Source organism: Narcine bancroftii, chromosome 4, assembly GCF_036971445.1.
Source record: "Narcine bancroftii isolate sNarBan1 chromosome 4, sNarBan1.hap1, whole genome shotgun sequence".
Lineage (NCBI taxonomy): Eukaryota > Metazoa > Chordata > Chondrichthyes > Torpediniformes > Narcinidae > Narcine > Narcine bancroftii.
Genome location: NC_091472.1, coordinates 307,475,876 through 307,497,396, shown reverse-complemented (window position 1 = coordinate 307,497,396; position 21,521 = coordinate 307,475,876). Strand labels below are relative to the sequence as shown.

At 40.7% G+C, this 21,521-nt stretch overlaps 1 protein-coding gene across 5 annotated transcripts in view; it reads left to right on the top strand.

Moving 5' to 3' along the window:
- The window catches only part of sestd1 (SEC14 and spectrin domains 1), a 153,856-nt gene that overhangs the window by 63,985 nt on the left and 68,350 nt on the right, over positions 1–21,521 (top strand). For all 5 annotated transcript variants that reach the window (XM_069935853.1, XM_069935856.1, XM_069935857.1 and 2 more), the window contains one exon: positions 3,030–3,120. In XM_069935853.1, the coding sequence (XP_069791954.1) occupies positions 3,030–3,120 (91 nt within the window). The remainder of the gene's footprint in view (positions 1–3,029; positions 3,121–21,521) is intronic.

Genomic DNA, 21,521 nt, shown 5'->3' with positions numbered 1-21,521 from the left:
CTTGACAAGTTTCTGTTTGCTTTTAAAAATATCTTCAGCAATTACTTTTCTTTGGATATGTCTTTTGTCTTTTGCCATCTATTTGATTGTTAGTCGTATCCACTACACTGTGATGAAATCCACTACTATGGAGTCTTTTACACTTTGTGTAATTATAATTTCTGAAATAGAATGCCTTTTTAAATATGCATCAAAATTGAATTTCCAGTTGGTACTCTTGTTTGTTTGACTTTGACATGTGAACTCATTCAATTAAGGATGTTCATTTAAAATCTGAAAATGGGTTGATGCTGTTAAATCTTGAATTCATTTTTTAGATAATTTAGCAAGAGAGGGAAGGTTTGGGCTTTGGGTTGAGATTCTAAATTGGAGAAGGGTTAAATGCGAGGAAATGAGAAAGGATCAAGAATGAGTGGATTGGGATAAGTTGTTTTCAGACAAGGATGTGCAAGGTAAGTGGAGGACCTTCAAAGGTGAAATTTTGAGGAGACTATAGTGTGTGAATGTTCCTGTCAGGATCAAAGGCAAGGTAAGAAGGTATATGAAACCTTGGTTTTTGAGGGATATTGGGGATCTAGTTCAGAAGGTGTATGGCAGCTATAAGCAAGATGGAGCAAGTGGGGTACTTGAGTAGTACAAAAAATGCAAGATGAACATCAAGAAAGAAATTAGCAAGGCTTAAAGGAGACTTGAGATTGCTTTGCCAGACAATATGAAAGAAAATCCTAAGGGTGTCCACAGGTATATTAACAGCAAAAGGATAGTAAGGGACAAAATTGGTCCCCTTGAAGATCAGAGTGGTCAGCTTTTTATAGAGCCAAAAGAGATGGGGGAGATCTTAAATAGTTTTATTTCCTCAGCATACACTAAGGAAAAGGGCATAAAGTTGTGCGAAGTAAGGAAAACAAGCAGTGAGATCATGGACCCTATACAGATTAAAGAGGAGAAAGTGTTTGCTGTCTTAAAGCGAATAAGGGTAGATAAATCCCCATGGTCTGACAAGATATTCCCTCAGACCTTGAGGGAGGCTAGAGTAGAAATTGCAGGGACTCTGACAGAAATATTTAGAATGTGTGGCACTGGAGGATTGGAGGGTGGCTAGCATTGTTCCATTGTTTTAAAAAGGCTCCAAAAGTAACTCTGGAAATTATAGGCTTGTGAGCCTGATGGCACTAGTAAGTAAATTATTGGAAGGCGTTCTAGGAGATCAGATATACAATTATTTGGATAGCTAGAGACTGATTAGGGATAGTCAACATGGCTGTATGCTTGGCAGATCATGTTTAACCAATTTTATAGAGTTTTTCAAGAAGGTTACCAGGAAAGTTGACAAAGAAAAGGCTATGGATGTTGACTACATGGACTTTAGTAAGGCCTTTGATAAGATCCTGCATGGGAGGAAGTCTGGGCACAAGGGTGGCACCTCTTGTGATCACAGGGATAGATATCAAGGGGCAATTAATGGGAAGGAATGAGGGGCCGAGGGAATCATAGTCCTTATGAAAGGCAGTGAGGGGAGCAGAGGGGAAGATGTGTCTGGTGGTAGGATCATGTTGTAGATAACAGAAATTGCAGAGGATAAAATGCTGGATGCAGAAGCTGATGGGGTGGTAGGTAAGGGCAAGGGAAATCATGTGCTTTTTGCATCAGGGCAAATGTGCAATGAATAGAGGAGCTGTGGATACTGTTAGGTCTGCTTTGTTCATGAATGAGTGAGTCAGACACCAGACTGAGTCGAAATCAAGGTTCTTTGTTCTTTATTACCAGATTGTAACACTTGCAACTAACAGTGTTAGTTGGAGAAGGCGCATTCTGCCGTTATCAGCAAGTGGTGTTTTTTATATACCTTAGGATACGTACTTAGTAAATTATCATACCATGACATTGTCCAATGAATAAACTGTTGCTATCCTTCTCTGCTAGTTTCCTGCGCATCAATTTGTCATCCCCACTCTTATCTTGAGAGTACAAGGTCACAACTGCATCTTGTTACGGCCCAGCACTGGGTGACTCCTTCTACATTCCCAGCTCATGATGTTTTTACCTTACAATATGGGCTACATTGATGGTGGTAGAGGGGAAGCCATGTTTTTTTGAAGAGGGAGGACATCTCAGATGATCTGGAATGGAAGGCCTCATCTTGGGAGCAGATGTCATGGAGAAGGAGGAATTGAGAAATAAATCCTTCCAGGGGACTGGGTGAAGTGTGGGTGAGGTAATTGTGGGAGTTGGTAGGTTTGTTTTAAAAAAAAAAATGCCCGTTGAAAGTTTGTCTCCCGAGATAGATATATAATCAGAGATAGATCAAGTGAATTCAAGGTCATGGTGAAATAGCAAAGTGGATAAAGTTGATGAAAACCCATAGCAGGTTCCATTTGGATACCCATGGTAACTCCTTTAACTTGGAGAAAGTGAGATGAGTTGAAGGAGAAGTTATTGAGAATGAGAGCCTCAATAACTTTTCCTTTTAAGGAATGCTATCAAATTTTTAGTCCAACAAATTTTGGCAATACGCAATATGCTTCATTTAATATCCATCTATTTAGTTAAATGCCTTTGTTCTATTTATACTTTTAAAACTTCTGTTTTGAATCATGGACATACACGGTTAGCGCAGTCGTCAGTGCAACGCTGTTTTAGCGCCAGCTATTGGGACTGTGGTTTGAATCCTGCGCTGTCTGTAAGGAGTTTACATTCTCCCTGTCTGCGTGGGTTTCCTCTGGGAGCACCAGTTTCTTCCATGCGAAACGTACTGGATGTTGTAGGTCAATTGGGTGGTATGGGTTCGTGGGCCGAAATGACCTGTTAACCTGGTGTATGTCTTAAAAATAAAAATGTCCTCAAGTGTATTTATTTTGGCCAATTCAACAAATCTTTAGAGTTTGTGATTCTTGTATATGTTCCCATATCAAAGCAGTATTGAAGTTGAGAAGCATATTTGGAGCAAACAAATGATATTGTCAGTATTGAATATATTAATGACATTTTTCTGGCTGAGAGGTGTTCAAATGCATCCTTTTTTCTTGCAGTGATAAGTGTAAAGCCAGAGGATTCACAGTTATTGTGGATGGACGGAAATCTCAGTGGAATGTGGTAAAGACTGTAGTATTGATGCTGCAGGTAAAGTTTCTTGACGTCTACTATTTGTACATATAATTCATATTTATTTTCTTTAAAAAATATTTTTAATATATAAGCATCAATACAGAATTTACAATTACATAATAATTCATTTGTATTTAAGCATGCTCAAAAAACCCAATAAAAAAATAGATAAAATTGCATCAATAAGTGCTTATAATACCTCAAAAACATTTAATTGAAATAACTTGTATAAAGGAAAGAAAATAGAAAAAAAACTAAATCTAATCTATCCCCTCCCTCTAATCAAGGTTACCTTATAAATAAATTTTTAAAAATCAATTATATGGAACCACTGGCAACCCCCAGAGAACAGGCAATGAACCACCAGAACGTTCAATGATTGTTAATTCTTCCATTTATTAAAAAAATTCTAAGAATGGAACCCACAATTTCATAAATTAAAACTTTCTATCTTCAATATATCTAATTTTCTCTAAACTTAAATAGGACATTATGTCATATAACCACTGTGTATGAATAAGAGATAAATCATCTTTCCATTTCAATAAAATTGCTCGTCTGGCTATCAATATGGTAAAAGCTAAAACTTTTTCCTGAGATGCTGATATAATTTTATTTGAATCATGAGAAAAACCAAAACAATTAACAGGCAAGGTTCCAAATTAATCTTAAGCATCGTTGATAAGGATTGGAAAATGTCTTTCCAAAATCTCTATATTTGGGCACTCCCAAAAGCATGTGGACCAGAGAAGCTTCAAAAATTTTACATTTCTCACATAATGAATGGATCAATATCTGCACAAAAATGAGATAATTTAAGTGTGGACCTGTGAGTTCTGAGCACCACCTTAAATTGTGAGAAGCAATGTCTTGCACAAAATGAGGAAGCATAAATCAAGTTGAGAGTAGAGTACCAGTCTTCATCTGAAAATGTTAAGTTCAAATCTCGTTCCCAATCGTTCTTGATCCCAGCCATGGGAACTGATTTTAAATACATAATGTTAAGCCACCATGAAATTAAAACTACAAGTTAAAAAACAGATCAAGAATGTTAGAGTTGGAAAAACCATGTTCAAAAGACCACATTAAATGAAGTATTATCACTTACATATTTTTGATTGTACTATTAGACGATTAAAATACGTAATTTACTTGTATTATTACATTTGGATAAGTCAAGTGAATTGCCCTTCTTGGGTAGAAATGGAATTGCAGTCCCCCCAAAAAAATTCTCTATTGGGAATTTTAAGATTTTTTTTTAAACCTTTTTCCTTTTCCAAATTAACACACAATCTATGAAAAATAGATTGAGAATTTGGGCTCAATTTAGGAAATTCTTTGGAATGAATGATTTTTCACTGGCTAGTCTTATTACAGATAACCATATTTTTTCAACTATCTTTGTTGGACGTAGGATTCAAGGAATGGAATAGAAAAGGTATTCAAGGTTTTAATGATCTCTATTTGACATAATTTTGCCTCTTGAACAATTAACAGCTATACTGAAACTTTCTGATTGATACTTTCGTAGATATTTACAAATTAGACATTTTGTTCAAGATTTTGGATTTTCCACAAATAATTCATATTTGAAGATGGCTATGTTAAATCATCTTCAATGCAACAATTCAGAATAGACTGTTCAAGTATGCATGACTCAAATTATTCTCATTAACAAAGGCTCAAACTTTTAAAGAGAGTGATCACTTTGTGGCCTATGAAGAATTGTACAATGGCATAACTTGAAATTTGATTTTTCCCCAGTCCAAAGTTTAATTTAGGTTGGCTTTTCACAGCATTATAAAAATGTGCAAGTGAGATTACAATAGAAAATTTATATGTATTTTCTTTCTGTTGGTCTGGCTGTAAAAGAAACCACAAAAATTATTTAGCTTGGACTGAAAAGTAGTATTTTGGACCAGGAATTTCTGAGCTGTAGCATTTCATGGCTGTTCAACATCTGCAATTCTCTGCCAAAACTCCACTTCATAAATGTTTAACTTTGGCATGATATATTCCAAACGAAGCCAAGCAATTCAGCATTTAGAAAGAAAAAGGAATCTATTGAGATATGTTGACTCTTGTGTGTGTGTCTCAATGGGAAAATTAATGGAATTGTAGCATAAATTCTCTGTCTATTTAGGGAACAGATTTTTTCAAATTTGATGCTTTGAAAAAAAAATTAACCTTATCAGTGAATATTTGTGGATCAGAAGTTGGCTTCTAATTTGTTTTTGTGACTTTTTTTTAGAGCATACATTTTATTTTGCAACACAATTATTTTCTTTAAAGAATGAATAATAGCAATGTTATTGGATCTTGCCAGATCTGAGCAGATCATCAAAGCCTACTTCCCAAGGTGAACTATTTATTACTACCTGAAAACAAACATGATTTTTGTATATCTAATATCTGGTTATTTTAGGAAATGAGAACTTGAAGGAAAATCCTTGATATTATAATTGGATAATTGAATTGATACAGCTCATTTCATTTTTTGTTGGCATTTGGAGAGTAAGGAAATAAACATTTACAGCTTGTGATTGAGTTTGTTACAAATAAAATTGGACTCAAACCAAAAGTCACTATATTTAATTTCATGCTACTTTACAGCTCCTCAGTTATACAAGGATGTGATGTATTGTTTACAAAACTAGACCGGCCATTCTCAACCATTTTTTGGTCCTTTAGGACTCTGCTCAAAATTTATGGGACCCCTGCCCTGTGAAGCAGTTAAATTTAACTGGTTTCTTCAGTACTTTTTTCATACTGACTGCATAAAAACATGAAAAGTATTTTATGATTTCAGTCTGGTTCCCCCCCCCCCCCCCACCTTTAAATGTGCTGTGGCTCCCGTGGCGTGGGTTTGGGAGGAGAACAGGAGGGGTCTATGTTGAGAATGGCTGGATTAGACCACCATCTATGACTTCCAAAACATCCACATGCAACTTTGTCTCAATTCAAAATCTCAGGACTACTCTATTCTTTGTACAGCATTGAGTGGAACTTTAATGTTGATTATTAAGCTTACTAAAACCAAAAAGGATTGTTTATTTTATCCCTCCTCTCCTTGCTGTTACAAATTTTGCTGCACTAAGCTTTGCTTTCGTTGACCACATTCTTCATGGCATTTTGTCCCATCCTTGGACCATTTTATGCCATTTTCACATTTCCATGTTTGTACTTTTCTTCTTGACCTCTCCCATGCCTTTCCCTCAGTTCTTTTTCTGTTGTCTTTTGTCATTTTCTCCAACCTCTCTCAAGAGCTTTTGACTTCCCTATGGAGGATAATATGTGAGAGATGCATAAAGTTATGTTTACTTTTGATGTGGAGTAACTCCTGAGTAATTAACTGGCATAGGTAGTTATAGCCTTGGTGGGCTTTTGTTGGTAAGACAAATTTATTTAAAATAGTAGAGAAAAATAAAATCCAAGGATTATCCTGAATTTAATCCTTTAATGCTCAATACTTTTGCAAAACAGATTGAGGAATGACAGAATTTTAAAAAAAATCAAAACTACAGAAGATGATAATCTGAAATACAGAACGTGATGGAAACACTTAGCAGGTTAGTCGATATTTCTGGAAAGACAGGCAGATTTAATGGCGATCCACTTTTTCCAACCAGTGTTCCTGACCTCCACAAAGGATCAAAAATTTATCCAGTTCCAGGCTCTTAATACTCCTTGGGAATCTCCTCACTCTGCCATCTGACTTCATATTCCTGAACCTCCTGAAACTCCAACTTGATTCTAGGCTTCTAAAGCTCCATCTGGATTGCCTTGATGCCTTGCCAGGTTTCTCTCCTTCCACTTGCTGATATTCTCACCTCACTCTCCTCTGACTTCACTTAGCACCCCTGTACCCACAATGTGTTTTCACCTACGAGCTCCCTTTCCCATTACTCTCTTTATGGTAGGATAAAAATAAGTGGGTCAGGTCTAATCTTGATTTATACATTGTGAGATGATTGAACATGTTGCTCGAAACAGGCCACACAGTCGAGATATGATGAAAGATTTGTGACAGACAGAGAGCGATGAAATTGGAGATAGGGGCTGAAGAACTGAAATGGCAATTACAATTACAGGGGAATAGTTTTAGCTCAAAGCATTAAACATTTATTTTCTTCCACTCCACTGATGCTACTTGTCTCGCTGAGTTCTTGCAGCAGATCATGTTTGGAAAGAATTCATTAAGATTTTGTTTGAATACGAGAGCTTGAAGGTTGTGCTCCAGCTTTATGAAATATTGGTTAGACCTCAGCTAGACATCTGTGTGTAGTTTCTGTCTACGCACTTTTGGAAAGATGTGTTAGTGCTGGAGAGGGTGCAGAAGAGATTCACTAGGATGTTGCTTGAAATTAACTATTTTAATTATGAGTCTCTTCTCCCTTGGCGAATAAAGTTAAGAAGGGATATGATGAGGTGTATTGATAGATTCGACTGTTTGAAATTTTTTTCTCTGTTTCGGAGGTGGATGAAACTGGAGGATATTGATTTGGAGTTGGAGGCTTTAGAGGAGATCTGTGAAGTAACCTTTTTTTATGCAGAGAGTGATAAATACCTGGAAAACACTTTCCAGCATCGTGGTGGAAACAGAGTGGTACTCACTATTTAAGTGTTTAGACTGTGATGGAATATTTGGGAATGTTTTTGGGAGATAAATTGGTAAAATTAGAGTAGGTTACATACACACATTTTAAAACACATCTTATTTGAAATAGTGAAGAATTCATATTCAGGAACTTTACAGAAACTATGGAGAATGCTATGCACATATCACAAGTAGGTGCTAATTGAAATGATGTCATGAAATGAATAGACTATTGTCTTGGAAGAACAACCAGAGCCAGGGTGTTTCTTTTGGACCTTTTTGCAAGGCTTTTGACCTCTCTGCAAAGTGCTCACTCAGAGGTCATTGAGAGGTTATTGTTTACCTAAACAACAGGTGGGAACAGAAGACTAACCCCTATTGTTTGCTGGAGAAGGTCGAGGGGTTTGCAAGTGAGAGAGAAAAGGACATGCTGCTGGCAGGTTGAATCTTTGTCCTGTAGCAGCTACTTCTCAAATGGAAATTGGATCATATTGAAAAGGTGCAGGCTAAACACAATGATGTGGAGGAGTGATGAGAATTTTCTAGTTTGTAGCAGAAGACAGAGGACAAGTTTGTTAATGGTTGTGGGATTGTGTGACTCAGATCGCAAGTGCTTCTCAAAATGCATGGCCTCAACTGGCTATGATTCTACAATACGTGATAATATCAATGCATTAAACATTTGGTTCCAGGCCTAGATATCTGGAATACAAGTTATGTGTTTGAAATTTTTTTCTCTGTTTCAGAGGTGGATGAAACTGGAGGATATTGCTGAAATCCAGAACAACAAAATCTCACAGTTTGGATTTTGTGTCTGGAGACTTTAGAGCATTGACACGGCAAGCAGGTCCTTGCCCATAATCCAACTTCCTGTTTAACATGAGTCCAGGTAAAACATTCCATAACTAGTTTGATTAATGCTCTGCTACCAGGATGTAATAGATTGTAAAGAGACTCAAAAATCTCCTGCCTCATAGCTGCTGGCAAAAAGGCAGAGGCATTCCTGTGGTAAAATCACAGACCAACTTCTCACCCCATTCATCCTGGGTTATATCTTGAAGACGGAGACCAGAGTTGATCCAGTGATACTGGATGAGATCAGGATCGGTGTGCTGTGCACACGCCATGGTGGTGAAATCGATGGCAGTAGTTGCACTTAAGGTAACGTTGTTGCCTTGTATGTCCTACAATTGATCTTAACCAAAAGGCTGAGAAGTGAACCCCAGAAAGAGGTTCAATGTTGGAAACTTGCAGTCAGACGAAATGAGAGGAAACTTCCAGCCAAACCTCCAAGAAAAGCTCGAGGATGCAAACTGCCTCACGGACACTTCTCCTGAAACCCTCTGAGATCAGCTGAAAACGGCCATACTGCAATCCACTGAAGAGGTACTGGGCTTCTCCTCCAGGAAAAACAAGGACTGGTTTGACGAAAACAACCAGGAAATTCAGGAGCTGCTGGCAAAGAAGCGATCTGCCCACCAGGCTCACCTTGCAAAGCCTTCCTGGCCAGAGAAAAAACGAGCCTTCCGTCTCGCATGCAGCCACCTTCAGCGCAAACTCCGGGAGATCCAAAATGAGTGCTGGACTAACCTCGCCAAACGAACCCAGCTTAGCGCCGACATTGGCGACTTCAGGGGTTTTTATGAGACACTAAAGGCTGTGTACGGCCCCTCACCCCAAGTCCAAAGCCCTCTGAGAAGCTCAGACGGCGAAGTCCTCCTCAGCGACACGATCTCCATCCTCAATCGATGGTCAGAACACTTTCAATCTCTTTTCAGTGCCAACCACTCAGTCCAAGAATCCACACTGCTCCAGCCCTTGAGGCTATAGCTGGATGAGGTCCTTACCCGGGAAGAGACACACAAGGCAACTGAAAAGTGGCAAACCAGCAGGTATGGATGGAATCCCCCCCCCAGAGGTCTGGAAGGCTGGCGGCAAAACTCTGCATACCAAACTGCATGAGTTTTTCATGCTCTGCTGGGACCAAAGAAAGCTGCCTCAGGACCTTCGTGATGCCATCATCATCACCCTGTACAAAAACAAAGGCGAGAAATCAGACTGCTCAAACTACAGGGGAATCACGCTGCTCTCCATTGCAGGCAAAATCTTTGCTAGGATTCTCCTTTATAGACTAATACCTAGTGTCGCCGAAAATGTCCTCCCAGAATCACAGTGTGGCTTTCGCGGAAACAGAGGAACTACTGACGTGGTCTTTGCCCTCAGACAGCTCCAAGAAAAATGCAGAGAACAAAACAAAGGATTCTACATCACCTTTGTTGACCTCACCAAAGCCTTCGACACTCTGAGTAGGAAAGTGCTTTGGCAAATACTGGAGTGCCTCAGATGCCACCCCAAGTTCCTCAACGTGGTTATCCAACTACACGAAAACCAACAAGATCGGGTCAGATACAGCAATGAGCTCTCCGAACCCTTCTCCATTGACAATGGCGTGAAGCAAGGCTGCATCCTCGCACCAACCCTCTTTACTATCTTCTTCAGCATGATGCTGAAACAAGCCATGAAAGACCTCAACAATGAAGGCGCTGTTTACATCCGGTACCACACGGATGGCAGTCTCTTCAATCTGAGACGCCTGCAAGCTCACACCAATACACAAGAGCAACTTGTCCATGAACTACTCTTTGCAGATGATGCCACTTTAGTTGTCCATTCAGAGCCAGCTCACCAGCGCATGACGTCCTGTTTTGCGGAAACTGCCAAAATGTTTGGCCTGGAAGTCAGCCTGAAGAAAACGGAGGTCTTCCATCAGCCAGCTCCCCACCATGACCACCAGCCCCCCAACATTTCCATCAGGCACACAGAACTCAAAACGGTCAACCAGTTTACCTACCTTGGCTGCACCATTTCATCTGATGCAAGGATCGACAATGAGATAGACAACAGACTCGCCAAGGCAAATAGCGCCTTTGGAAGACTACACAAAAGAGTCTAGAAAAACAACCACCTGAAGAAACACACAAAGATCAGCGTGTACAGAGCCATTGTCATACCTACGCTCCTGTTCGGCTCCGAATCATGGGTCCTCTACTGGCATCACCTACGGCTCCTAGAACGCTTCCATCAGCGCTGTCTCCGCTCCATCCTCAACATTCATTGGAGTGACTTCATCACCAACATCGAAGTACTCAGGCTGGCAGAGTCCGCAAGCATCGAATCCACGCTGCTGAAGATCCAACTGAGCTAGGTGGGTCACGTCTCCAGAATGGAGGACCATCGCCTTCCCAAGATCGTGTTATATGGCGAGCTCTCCACTGGCCACTGAGACAGAGGTGCACCAAAGAAGAGGTACAAGGACTGTTTAAAGAAATCTCTTGGTGCCTGCCACATTGACCACCGCCAGTGGTCTGATATCGCCTCAAACCGTGCATCTTGGCGCCTCACAGTTCGGCGGGCAGCAACCTCCTTTGAAGAAGACCGCAGAGCCCACCTCACTGACAAAAGACAAAGGAGGAAAAATCCAACACCTAACCCCAACCAACCAATTTTCCCTTGCAACCACTGCAACCGTGCCTGCCTGTCCCGCATCAGACTTGTCAGTCACCAACGAGCCTGCAGCAGACGTGGACATACCCCTCCACAAAATTCGTCCGCGAAGCCAAGCCAAAGAAAAAGAAGAAAAGTTGCATGTAAGGCAACGTTGTTGCCTTGTATATGCCGTATGTCCTACAATTGATCTTAACCAAAAGGCTGAGAAATGATGTATGCCGTATGTCCAATTGAAAACTGTAGGATCCAGTCCAAGTGCCGAATCTCTCTGGGTGAGTAGAGATGTGTTCTTGTTACTTGCAGTATGCATAAGAGGCTGGTGGTCTGCAGAAATGGTGAAAGGTCGACCTTCCAATAAAAAGCAGAAATGTTTTACTGCGAGAGTTCTCAACCAAACGTACTATACTTTGCCTGAGCCAGTGACTGCTTGGCTGAAAAAAGTGCCAGAGGTCCCAATTGCCAATGGACTCATTGTTCTAACACTGCTCCCACAACACTGATAGATGCATCTGTGGTAGGATGATGTTTTTATGGAGGGGTGCCCCTTCAAGGCTGGCTCTGTTGGTGGAGAAAAATCTGCACTTACCTTTTTATAGAGAAAGCCTAAAAGCTTGCTCCAGCATTGGTTTCATAAAGAGCGGTGCCTTGTTGCATCCTCCGGAGCCAATGGAGGCGGGACGACTAGTGCCGTAGCACTGCCTGCCAACATGACGTTATATATATATATGCCAAGTGAGAAAGAGCTCTATATCAGAAAATGGTAACCTTAGAGCAGATACCATGAATTCTAGGACTGAGGTTAAGAACATAGCTCCATTGTGTTTCCTGCTGTGCGCGCCATCAGGGTTTTAAAATTTGCAATCCTGTCTCTCAGGCTGATGATGTCATTGTGATGCCATCAGCCCGCCACATTTGTGGAGCGAGGTAGAGCACTCTACTCCACCTGTGCGGCCAGCCTGAGGAAGGATCGGATTCGGTGTCTGGGAGTCGCGTGCGAGCATTTATGGTTCAGCGACGTGAGAACAGAGAATATCCGCCTTTACAGTTGCAATTAATTTTCTCTACAAAAGGACCTAGAGAGAGCAAGGCTTTGGGTTTTTGATGTGCAAGTATTTTGGCATTAGCAAGCACAGTCTTTCCATCGTTGAAAGCACACACAGCATCATCTCCCAAAGTTGTTTGTCTTTTGGACACTGACATCAGATCCTTTTAGTAGGTCAACAAGGGGCAGGAATCGGCGATTTATTTAAAAAAAAAAAATCATGCCTTTAAAAAAAGTCACAACTGGCTCAATGTGACGGGTTTAGAAAATTCTTGACTCTCTCACACCTTTGATTCCTCAGTCAAAATACCATGTTGTGTAACTCTGTCCCAAAGATATAAGATCAGCAGCGCCAAATACACATTTACTCAGATTGATCACAGTGACAAATTCATCCAGACTCTGAAACAATGAGATAAGATGGAGCTTGCGCTCCTCTTCATTCACACATGCAAGCAGAATATCGTCGATATAAACAAGCACAAACTGAGGCCAGTGAGTACGTGGTCCATAAACCACTGAATTGTCTGAGCTGCATTCTGTAGACCAAACGGCATTCACAGAAGCTCAAACATGCTGAAAGGGGTCATTAGTGCCGTCTTCACGACATCAGGCACATACTAGATCTATTTTCACAAATGTATGCGTGCCATGGAGGTTTGCTGAAAAGACTTGTAAATTGGGGATGTTTTATCGGTCAGACTTGGTAAAATTGCTCAAGGCACAATAATCACCAAAAGGCTGCCAATCCCCAGGAGATTTTTTTGGAACCATATGCAGTGGTGAAAACCAGCAGCTGTCAGATCTGTGGACTATGCCCAACTCTTGCATGTGGTTGAATTCTGATTTCACGATTTTTAAAATGGTCCGCGGGTAGTCTACAAGCCTGCGCTGCAACCGGAGGACCCCAAGTCTCTATGCAGTGGGTTACTATGTCTGTATGATGATATGATGGGGTCACAAGGCAAGAGAAACACTTGAGCAAGGCTCAGAAAGGGCAGAAGCCAGGTTGAATGCTCGTCAGGCAGCTGATATTGAAAGGACGACAGATGCAGCTCGCTTGCAGACAGGAGCTGCAGACCACAATGCAATGATTTTTCAAATCCACCAACAAAGAAAATTCCCAAAATGGAATTTGCCACGTTTGCAACCGTGAAACCCCACTGATAAGGGTTCTTGAGACTGACCTCTGGCCGTATGTTTGATTGAGAATCATTCACAGCTGAAAGAGCACATAACATTTTGGGGTCTTTGTGTTCCTTGGAGGGACCACTGAAATCTCTGCATCGGAATCAACAAGAAATTGAACACCTGAGAGACTGTCTTTGAGGAAAAGACGGCATCTGACGTGCCCGTGGGCAACAGTTGCCTCTACTCCCAGGCCTGGTCGTATCCTAGATGTCATTTGTAGAAGTGGAAAGGAGGATGACAGGACCAGGCAGCAGCACCAAATTTATGATGCTTCCAACAAATACACCGTCCGTCTCTGCTACCACATCCTCAAACATCACAATTCCAACTACATTGACAGAAGGAATTCCGTTGTGTGCCCAAAGCCCGGAGCTGGGTAGTTAGTGCTGCCATTTGCTGCTCTAACTCAGTTATCTTCAATTGATCTGGTGCTATTCTCGATTGATAAGCTACTGGAGCTTCACAAGGCACAGTAAGATGGCTGAGTACGCTGCAGAATAGCTGCCTCAAGCATGTATGGGAGATTACCATCCTGATCCACTTCACAATGTGACAGAGTATATAGATATGTTTTTTGGAGATAAATTGGGAAAGGTTTGTTACAGTAGGTTACATACAAACACTTTAAAACAGATCTTATTTGAAATACTGGAACTCTGCTAATCCTATACATATCGACTCCACAGCTTTTGCAAGAGCTTTGGATAGGGCCCAAGAGACTTCACTAATGGATTGTTGTTTACAAAAAGGCAACAGGTGAAAGAGCGTGTCAGAGCCGCTTCTGTCTGATGTTGTTCTAAGAGGGTCATGTGGTTTTACAAGCAGAGAGAGTCAAACAGTCTGTGTGTGTGTGTGAGTGTGAGAGAGAGAGAGACACACACATACAAAGAGATCATTTGAACAGTGTTACAGCCAGTAACAGCAGCTGGGACTGGAACAGGACAAGCTGGCAAGCTTGTGGAAAGCCCCTTTTGGAAGATCGCCTGGTCAAAGCCTTCATTCAAGAAGAGAGGACTGATTGTCTAATGTTTCACTTGGAATAAGAAAAACAAAAAGGAACTGTGTGATGACCTGAAGTGGCTGATACAACAAGTCTCTCTGAAAACCGACAAGAACCTTCCTGAGCGGTAACCATTTACCTTTCAAGCACCAAAGCTTGGTGAACTTTATAAATGTTAAATTTTGCTCACAGATTAAGAATTGCCTTCCACCAGTGAACTTGGAGGAATGAGAAGTGAGATTGGACTGTGAACCAAAGAACTTTTCTGAACTTACACACATTACATACACGTGCGCTTAGAATTAGAAGGGGGGGGGGGTGTTAAGTTAGGTTAGTTAAGTTAAAGTGTGATTCTATTTTCATGTTTAAAGATGATTAAAAACAACTTTTGTTTAAGTAACATTTGTCTTGGTGAATATCTATTGCTGCTGGGTTTATGAGTCCTCTGGGCTCATAACAACAGGCAATCTACTCTGGAAGTCTCTCCACGAGTAAACCATACTTAGTCTTCTGACTTCTCACACTGAGTGCAGTGAAATGTTGAGGATCATGGATCATGCCGGTGCAATATTAATAAAAAGGGGGGAGTCGTTAGTTTGACCTGCCCAACTGCTCCTCATTGCTATCCATTTTAAATCATATCATGTCAGGGTCACCACTTGTAATGGCAGTCAGTAATTTTCCACAGCTTACAAACAAATAAAGAATATGCACACTCATTCCTTACAGCACATCATGAAATTGACTTTCTTTTTATTATTCACTAAACACAACATTCTACAACTCCCCAAATATGACCCAGCTAAACTCCTCTGACCTTCTCATTTGGCTCACTGGCGCTTGGATGATCCTGTCACTCTCACTCTCCTCCCGACAAAGGTAAACATGCGACCGTGACAGGGAAAGAATGATGCACTCATCTACTCAGGGAAAATTATGTCAAATTTCATTTGTATTAAAAGATGTTTATGCTGTATTTTATCCATGGAAAAGCCCTTGCTGTTAGAGAGCCAGGAAAGATTTAAATCTCCAGATGGTATCATATTTCCGTGGGCAAAGAGAAACAATTCGAAAGCCATCTTTTTGGTGTAATGGAAAAATATTTTCTTCATAACTAATTCTCAACTGCATTAATTGCTATTCATACTATCAGGAATATTTTAGCCACACCAACTTTTGCTCCCATCATTCTTCATTTGAGCATTCTTGCATTTTCAGGGTCAGTTTTACGGGTGGGAATTTGGTCATGGAAAATGTAATGGATGAATGTGAATTAGCATTTGGCTGTAAAAGAAAAAAAAAAAAAAATTTCCTCTCGGAATTCTTTCTTTTCGTGCCGCAAAATTGATGTGTGCAATGGTGCAGAGGAGGAGAACATTTTTGGCCAGTGTATTTAGATCAATAAAATCTCAGTTGTTTGCTGCAGCAAGACCTGGCTAACAGAAAACACACTGAACACCGTTATCTGACTTGAGGGTTTCACCATTCATAGACTGGATCTGAACTCTGATTCTAATAAAGAGAAAGTGGGTGGTGTGTGTTTTTTTGTTAATACTGGGTGGTGCATGAACATTGGAGTTATGTTAACCTCTTGCTCTACTGCCTTAGAACAAATCTCAATGAAATGTAGACCCTTCTATCTACCTCAAGAGTTCTCATCGTAAGATTCTCGCTAAAGTTTATATCCCTCCCGATGGTGATTACAAACAGGCATGTGTGAACTGCATGATGTCAGTAAACAAAATATAGCCCAGCCTTAGGCACTATTAATCTTAGATGGTGACTTTAACCAGGCCTGTGTCAAGAAAACCCTGCCCTACTACTACTTCTACTACGTGTAACCTGCTGTACCAGAGGTCCCAGCACTCTTTATCACTGCACTGTGCTCCTTCTACAGAGCCTAAAAAGAGAGGCTTCGAAGATCAGGGTAGCTAGAAAGTGGTCACAGGATGCTGAAGAATGGTCATAGTACTTCCTCGAGTCAGCGGATTGGACCGTATTCAAGGACTCAGCTGAAAATCTGAATGATTACACCAAGGCTGTCACAGACTTTATCAAAACAGTTGTGGATGAGTGTGTCCACACCAAATGGTTCAGGATTCTCCCCAACCAGAAGCCCTGGATTTGCTTAGAGCAAACCAGAGGCATTTAAGTCCAGAGATCCAGATCAATACAGGAGGAGCAGATATGATCTGTGAAAAGCTGTCTCCTGGATAAAGTGGAGATTCTGGATGAAAGTGGAAAATGCAAGGAACACCTGACAGCTGTGGCAGGGCTGACATGCCAGAACCTGTTACAAAGCCAAATACATTGAAGTAACAGGCAACAAAGCTTCGCTCCCAGAGGAACTCAGTGTGTCCCTTCACATCCTGTCTGTATCTGAGGATGACGTGCGTGTTGTTTTCAGGAAAGCATCCTGCCTGCACAGAGTACCTGGCCGAGTATTAAAAATCTGTGCTGACCAACTTACCAATGTATTCACAGATATCTTCAGTATCTCACTCCAGCAGGGTGTGGTACCCACCTGTTTCAAACAGGGTCAATCATACCAGTGCCCAAGAAGAGTGTAGTAACCAGCCTTAAAGTCTATCGACTAGTAGCACTTATATCAATAGTGATGAAGAATCTTTACTTCTTATATTACTTAGAAGAAAGATCTCTGAATTTTTTGGTATGTTGCTTTTTGTGATTTTATTTAATACCTGGATTAGATCTTCCCAAAACTTTTTCACTTTCTCACATGCCCAAATTGCATGTACTGTTGTTCCCGTTTCCTTCTTACAACGAAAACATCTGTCTGATACTGTTGGTCCCATTTATTTAACTTTTGGGGTGTGGTATATAGCCTGTGCAACCAATTATATTGTATCATGCGTAACCTCGTGTTTATTGTATTTCTCAGTTCCGGAGCATAGTTTTTCCCATGTTCATTCTTTATCTTTGTTTAGATCTTGTTCCCATTTTTGTTTGGGTTTACAGCTTGTTTCCTCATTCTCTTTCTCTTGCAATTTGATGTACATGTTTGTTATAAATCTTTTAATTATCATTTTGTCTGTAATCACATATTCAAAATTTCTTCCTTCTGGTAACCTCAGTCTGCTTCCCAATATGTCCTTCAAGTAGGTTTTCAGTTGGTGATATGCAAACATTGTACCGTGAGTTATACCATATTTGTCCTTCAAGAAATAACATCACAGTATTCGAACGAGTTTGGGGGCTGTACATGGAGCACAGCGGGGGGGGGGGGGGTCCTGCCGCGGACCTCCACCGCCTAAAATGACGGAAGGAGGGGAAGACGAGATGAACTGACCCAGTATGTGGAAGTGGAGGACGCGAGTTTTTTGTTTGTTTTCATTGTGTGATGACATTGTTTAATGGATTTAATGTATCATATAGGTTGAATGTTGAGTGGGTGGGGGGGGTTGAGGGAGGGAAGGGAGGGGGGAAAAAGGGGAGAAAATGGCACTATGTATATTCAAGAGGGAATTATTTGTGTGTATTTTGGTTCGTATGGTTCATAGTGTAAAAAAAATTAAAAATAGAGATGAAGGATGAAGGCTGGTGTTGAAGCATATCACCATCTATCTGAACGGCGACATGGATACATTCCAGCAACAGGTCTACAGTGGATGCCATCTCACTGGCTCTACCCAAAGCCCTTGAACATCTAGACAGTAAAGATGTAATTCATCAAGATGTCTTTATTGACTACAGTTCAGCATTTAATACCATTATCCCCTCAAAATGGATCAGCAAACTCCAAGACTTGGAGCTCAACACCCCACTTTGTAATTGGATCATGGATTTCCTCACCTCCAGACCACAATCAGTGAAGATTGTCAGAACATTTCCACAATCTCCATCAGTACCAGAGCACCACAGAGCTCGATCTTAGCCCCGATCTACTCACTTTACACGTATGCTCTGTATGACCATCTTCAAATTTGCTGACGGTAGCACAGTGGTGGATTGTATAAAGAAAGGAGATGAGTCAGTAGACAGGAGGGAGATTGAAAAGTTGACTGAATGGTGTATCAACAACACCCTTGCACTCAATGCCACCAAAACTAAGTTGACTTTAGGAAGGGAAAACCAGAGGTGTACGATTCCGTGATCATTGGGGAATCAGACGTGGCGAGGTTGAGCAAATTTAAATTCTTGGGAGTCATTATTTCAGGGGATCTTTCCTTGACCAACACACTAATGACATGGTGAAGAAAGCGCATCAGAGCCTCAACTTCCTTAGGAGTTTGCGGAGGTTTGGTATGACACCAGAAACCCTGGCAAATTTCTATAATGGAAAGTGTGCTGACTGACTGCATCATGGTCTGGTAAGGTGACACCAATACCTCTGAGCATAAAGCCCTTCAAAAAATAGTAGACACTGCCCAGGGCATCATAGGCAAAACTCTCCCCACTGTTGAGAAAATCTACAGGGAAGGGTGCCTTAGGAAAGCAGCAGCAATCATTAAGGATTCACACCACTCAGCACAAGTGGTAAGAGATGCCACAAGACTTGCACCACCAGGTTCAGGAAAAAGTGCTACCTCTTCACCAGCATTCTCCTCAATAACAAAATCACTCATGGACTCTTGTGCATTTTATTGATTTTTTTATTTAAAAATTATCTCTGTATTGCAGTTAGTTAGCTTACATTGGTAATTTGTTAGAGTTTATTTGTGTACATGTATATGCTCTGTAGGGTTTTTTTTGTGTAGCACCAATAACTGGTAACTGTGCCTTACTCGCAGAAAAAGGATCTCAGGGTTGTGTGTGGTGCCATATATATACTCTGACAACATACCTGAAATCTGAATGTTACTGATTTATATTTATAGAATTGTGTTGAATAAAAATTGGGCCTTTGGCTCATTTACACAAATTTAATTTGACATCTATATTAAATACACGAGGAAGTACAAATAAACAAATTGCATTTTGAATTCTGTTCCTTTGCAATGGAGGGAGTGCAGAGGCGATTCACCAGGCTGATACCTGGAATGGCAGGAATGACTTATGAGGGAAGATTGCGCAAATTGGGATTGTACTCACTGGAGTTTAGAAGATTGAGAGGGGATCTCATAGAGACCTATAAAATTCTGGCAGGACTGGACAGAATGGATGCAGATGGGATGTTTCCAAGGATGGGAAAATCCAGAACCCGGGGCCATGGTTTGAGGATAATAGGCAAACCATTTAGGACCGAGATGAGGAGGAATTTCTTGACCCAGAGGGTGGTGAATTTGTGGAATTCATTGCCACAGAGGGCAGTGGAGGCAGGTTCATTAAATATATTTAAGAGGAAATTAGATCTATTTCTTCAGTATAAGGGTATTAAAGGTTACGGAGAGAAGGTGGGGATGGGGTACTGAACTTTAAGATCAGCCATGATCTCGTTGAATGGCAGAGCAGGCTCAAAGGGTCGAAAGACCTACTCCTGCTCCTATCTTCTATGTTTCTATGTATGGAAAATGGGTAAAATTTCTGTCCAAAAGTGGTGACTTCAGATGATTTTTGAATGCAGAAATGATTCAAACGCATGAAATTTCAGGGCATTGTCAGTTGTCTAAATTATTATTGAATTTGAATTACAAAGGAATGAATTACTTTGCCCTGTGCTGACATCAAATGATTGAATTGAAAATAGTTGTGTGCAGTTCTGGTCTCCTAGCAGTCGGAAAGATATCAATAAGTTGGGAGGTGGGGGTACAGAGGAGATTTATCAGGATATTTCTGGGATTGGATGGCTGGAGGAAAGAGATTGGATAGGCTGGGTCTTTATTCCCTGGAAAAAAGGAGGGTAAAAGGTGACTTTGTAAAATCATGAGGGGGGAAAAAATAAAGTGAATGCTCAGTTTTGTTTTGGACAAGACAATTTAAGGTAAAGGGGGACCTAAGGGGCATCTTTATCATTTGGAGAGTAGTCTGTATCTGGAACTTTTGAAGTGTGTACTGTGATGGAATCTTTGGGAATGTTTTTTGGAGATAAATTGGTAAAAATTAGAGTAAGTTACATACACACACTTTAAAACCGATCATTTGAAATTTTGAAGAATTCATATTCAGTGACTTTACAGAAACTATGGAGAATGCTATGCACATTTCACAAGTAGGTGCTAATTGAAATGATGTCATGAAATGAATTGTCTTGGAAGAACAACCAGAGCCAGCGTGTCTGTTTTGGACCTTTTTGCAAGGCTTTAGACCTCTCTGTAAAGTGCTCACTCAGAGGTCATTGAGAGGTTATTGTTTACCTAAAACAACAGATGGGAGCAGAAGACTAACTCCTATTGTTTGCTGGAGAAGGTCGGGGTTTTTTGCAAGTGAGAGAGAGAAGGACATGCTGCTGGCAATTTGAATCTCAGATAGAGAGAGAGACAGAAGGGAGTCTTTGACTGTGTGTTTGACACTGAAGACTGTAACAAGCCAGGAGAAGCTGGTTGGAACTGAAACAGAATCTCCAGAGTGGTGGATGGCTGGAAGTGCTGTCTGTCTGATGTTTCTCTTAGAATAAGTGGAATAGAAAGAAACTCTGTGATAGTCTGAAAGAAAAAGGTTATCATTTGGAGAACCCTGATGGGGACAAGTTTCATCAGCAAGGCCTTGAGGTGACTAATGGTGGTACCTAATTTGTGGAAATCCTGGAACAACACATCTCTCTCCAAAACTACAAGAACCTTCCTGTGCGGTAACCATTTACCTTTCGAGCACAAAAACCTGGTGAACTTTATACATGTTAAATTCTGTGCACAGTCTAAGGATTGCCTGTGACCAATGAACTTTGAAGAATGAGAAGTGAGATTGAACTGTGAACCAAAGAACTTTTCTGAACTTACACACACACACACATTGCATACACATGCGCTTAGAATTAGAAGGAGGTAAAGTTAATAGTGATCAATTAAAGTTTGATTCTGTTTTCATGTTTAAAGATAATTAAAAATAACTTCTATTTAAGTAACCATTTGACATGGTGAATATCTATTGCTGCTGGGTTTTGGGGTCCTTTGGGCTCGTAACAGTTCAGTTATGATTTTCAAAGGACATTTGGACGGATAAACATAAGAAATACATAAGAA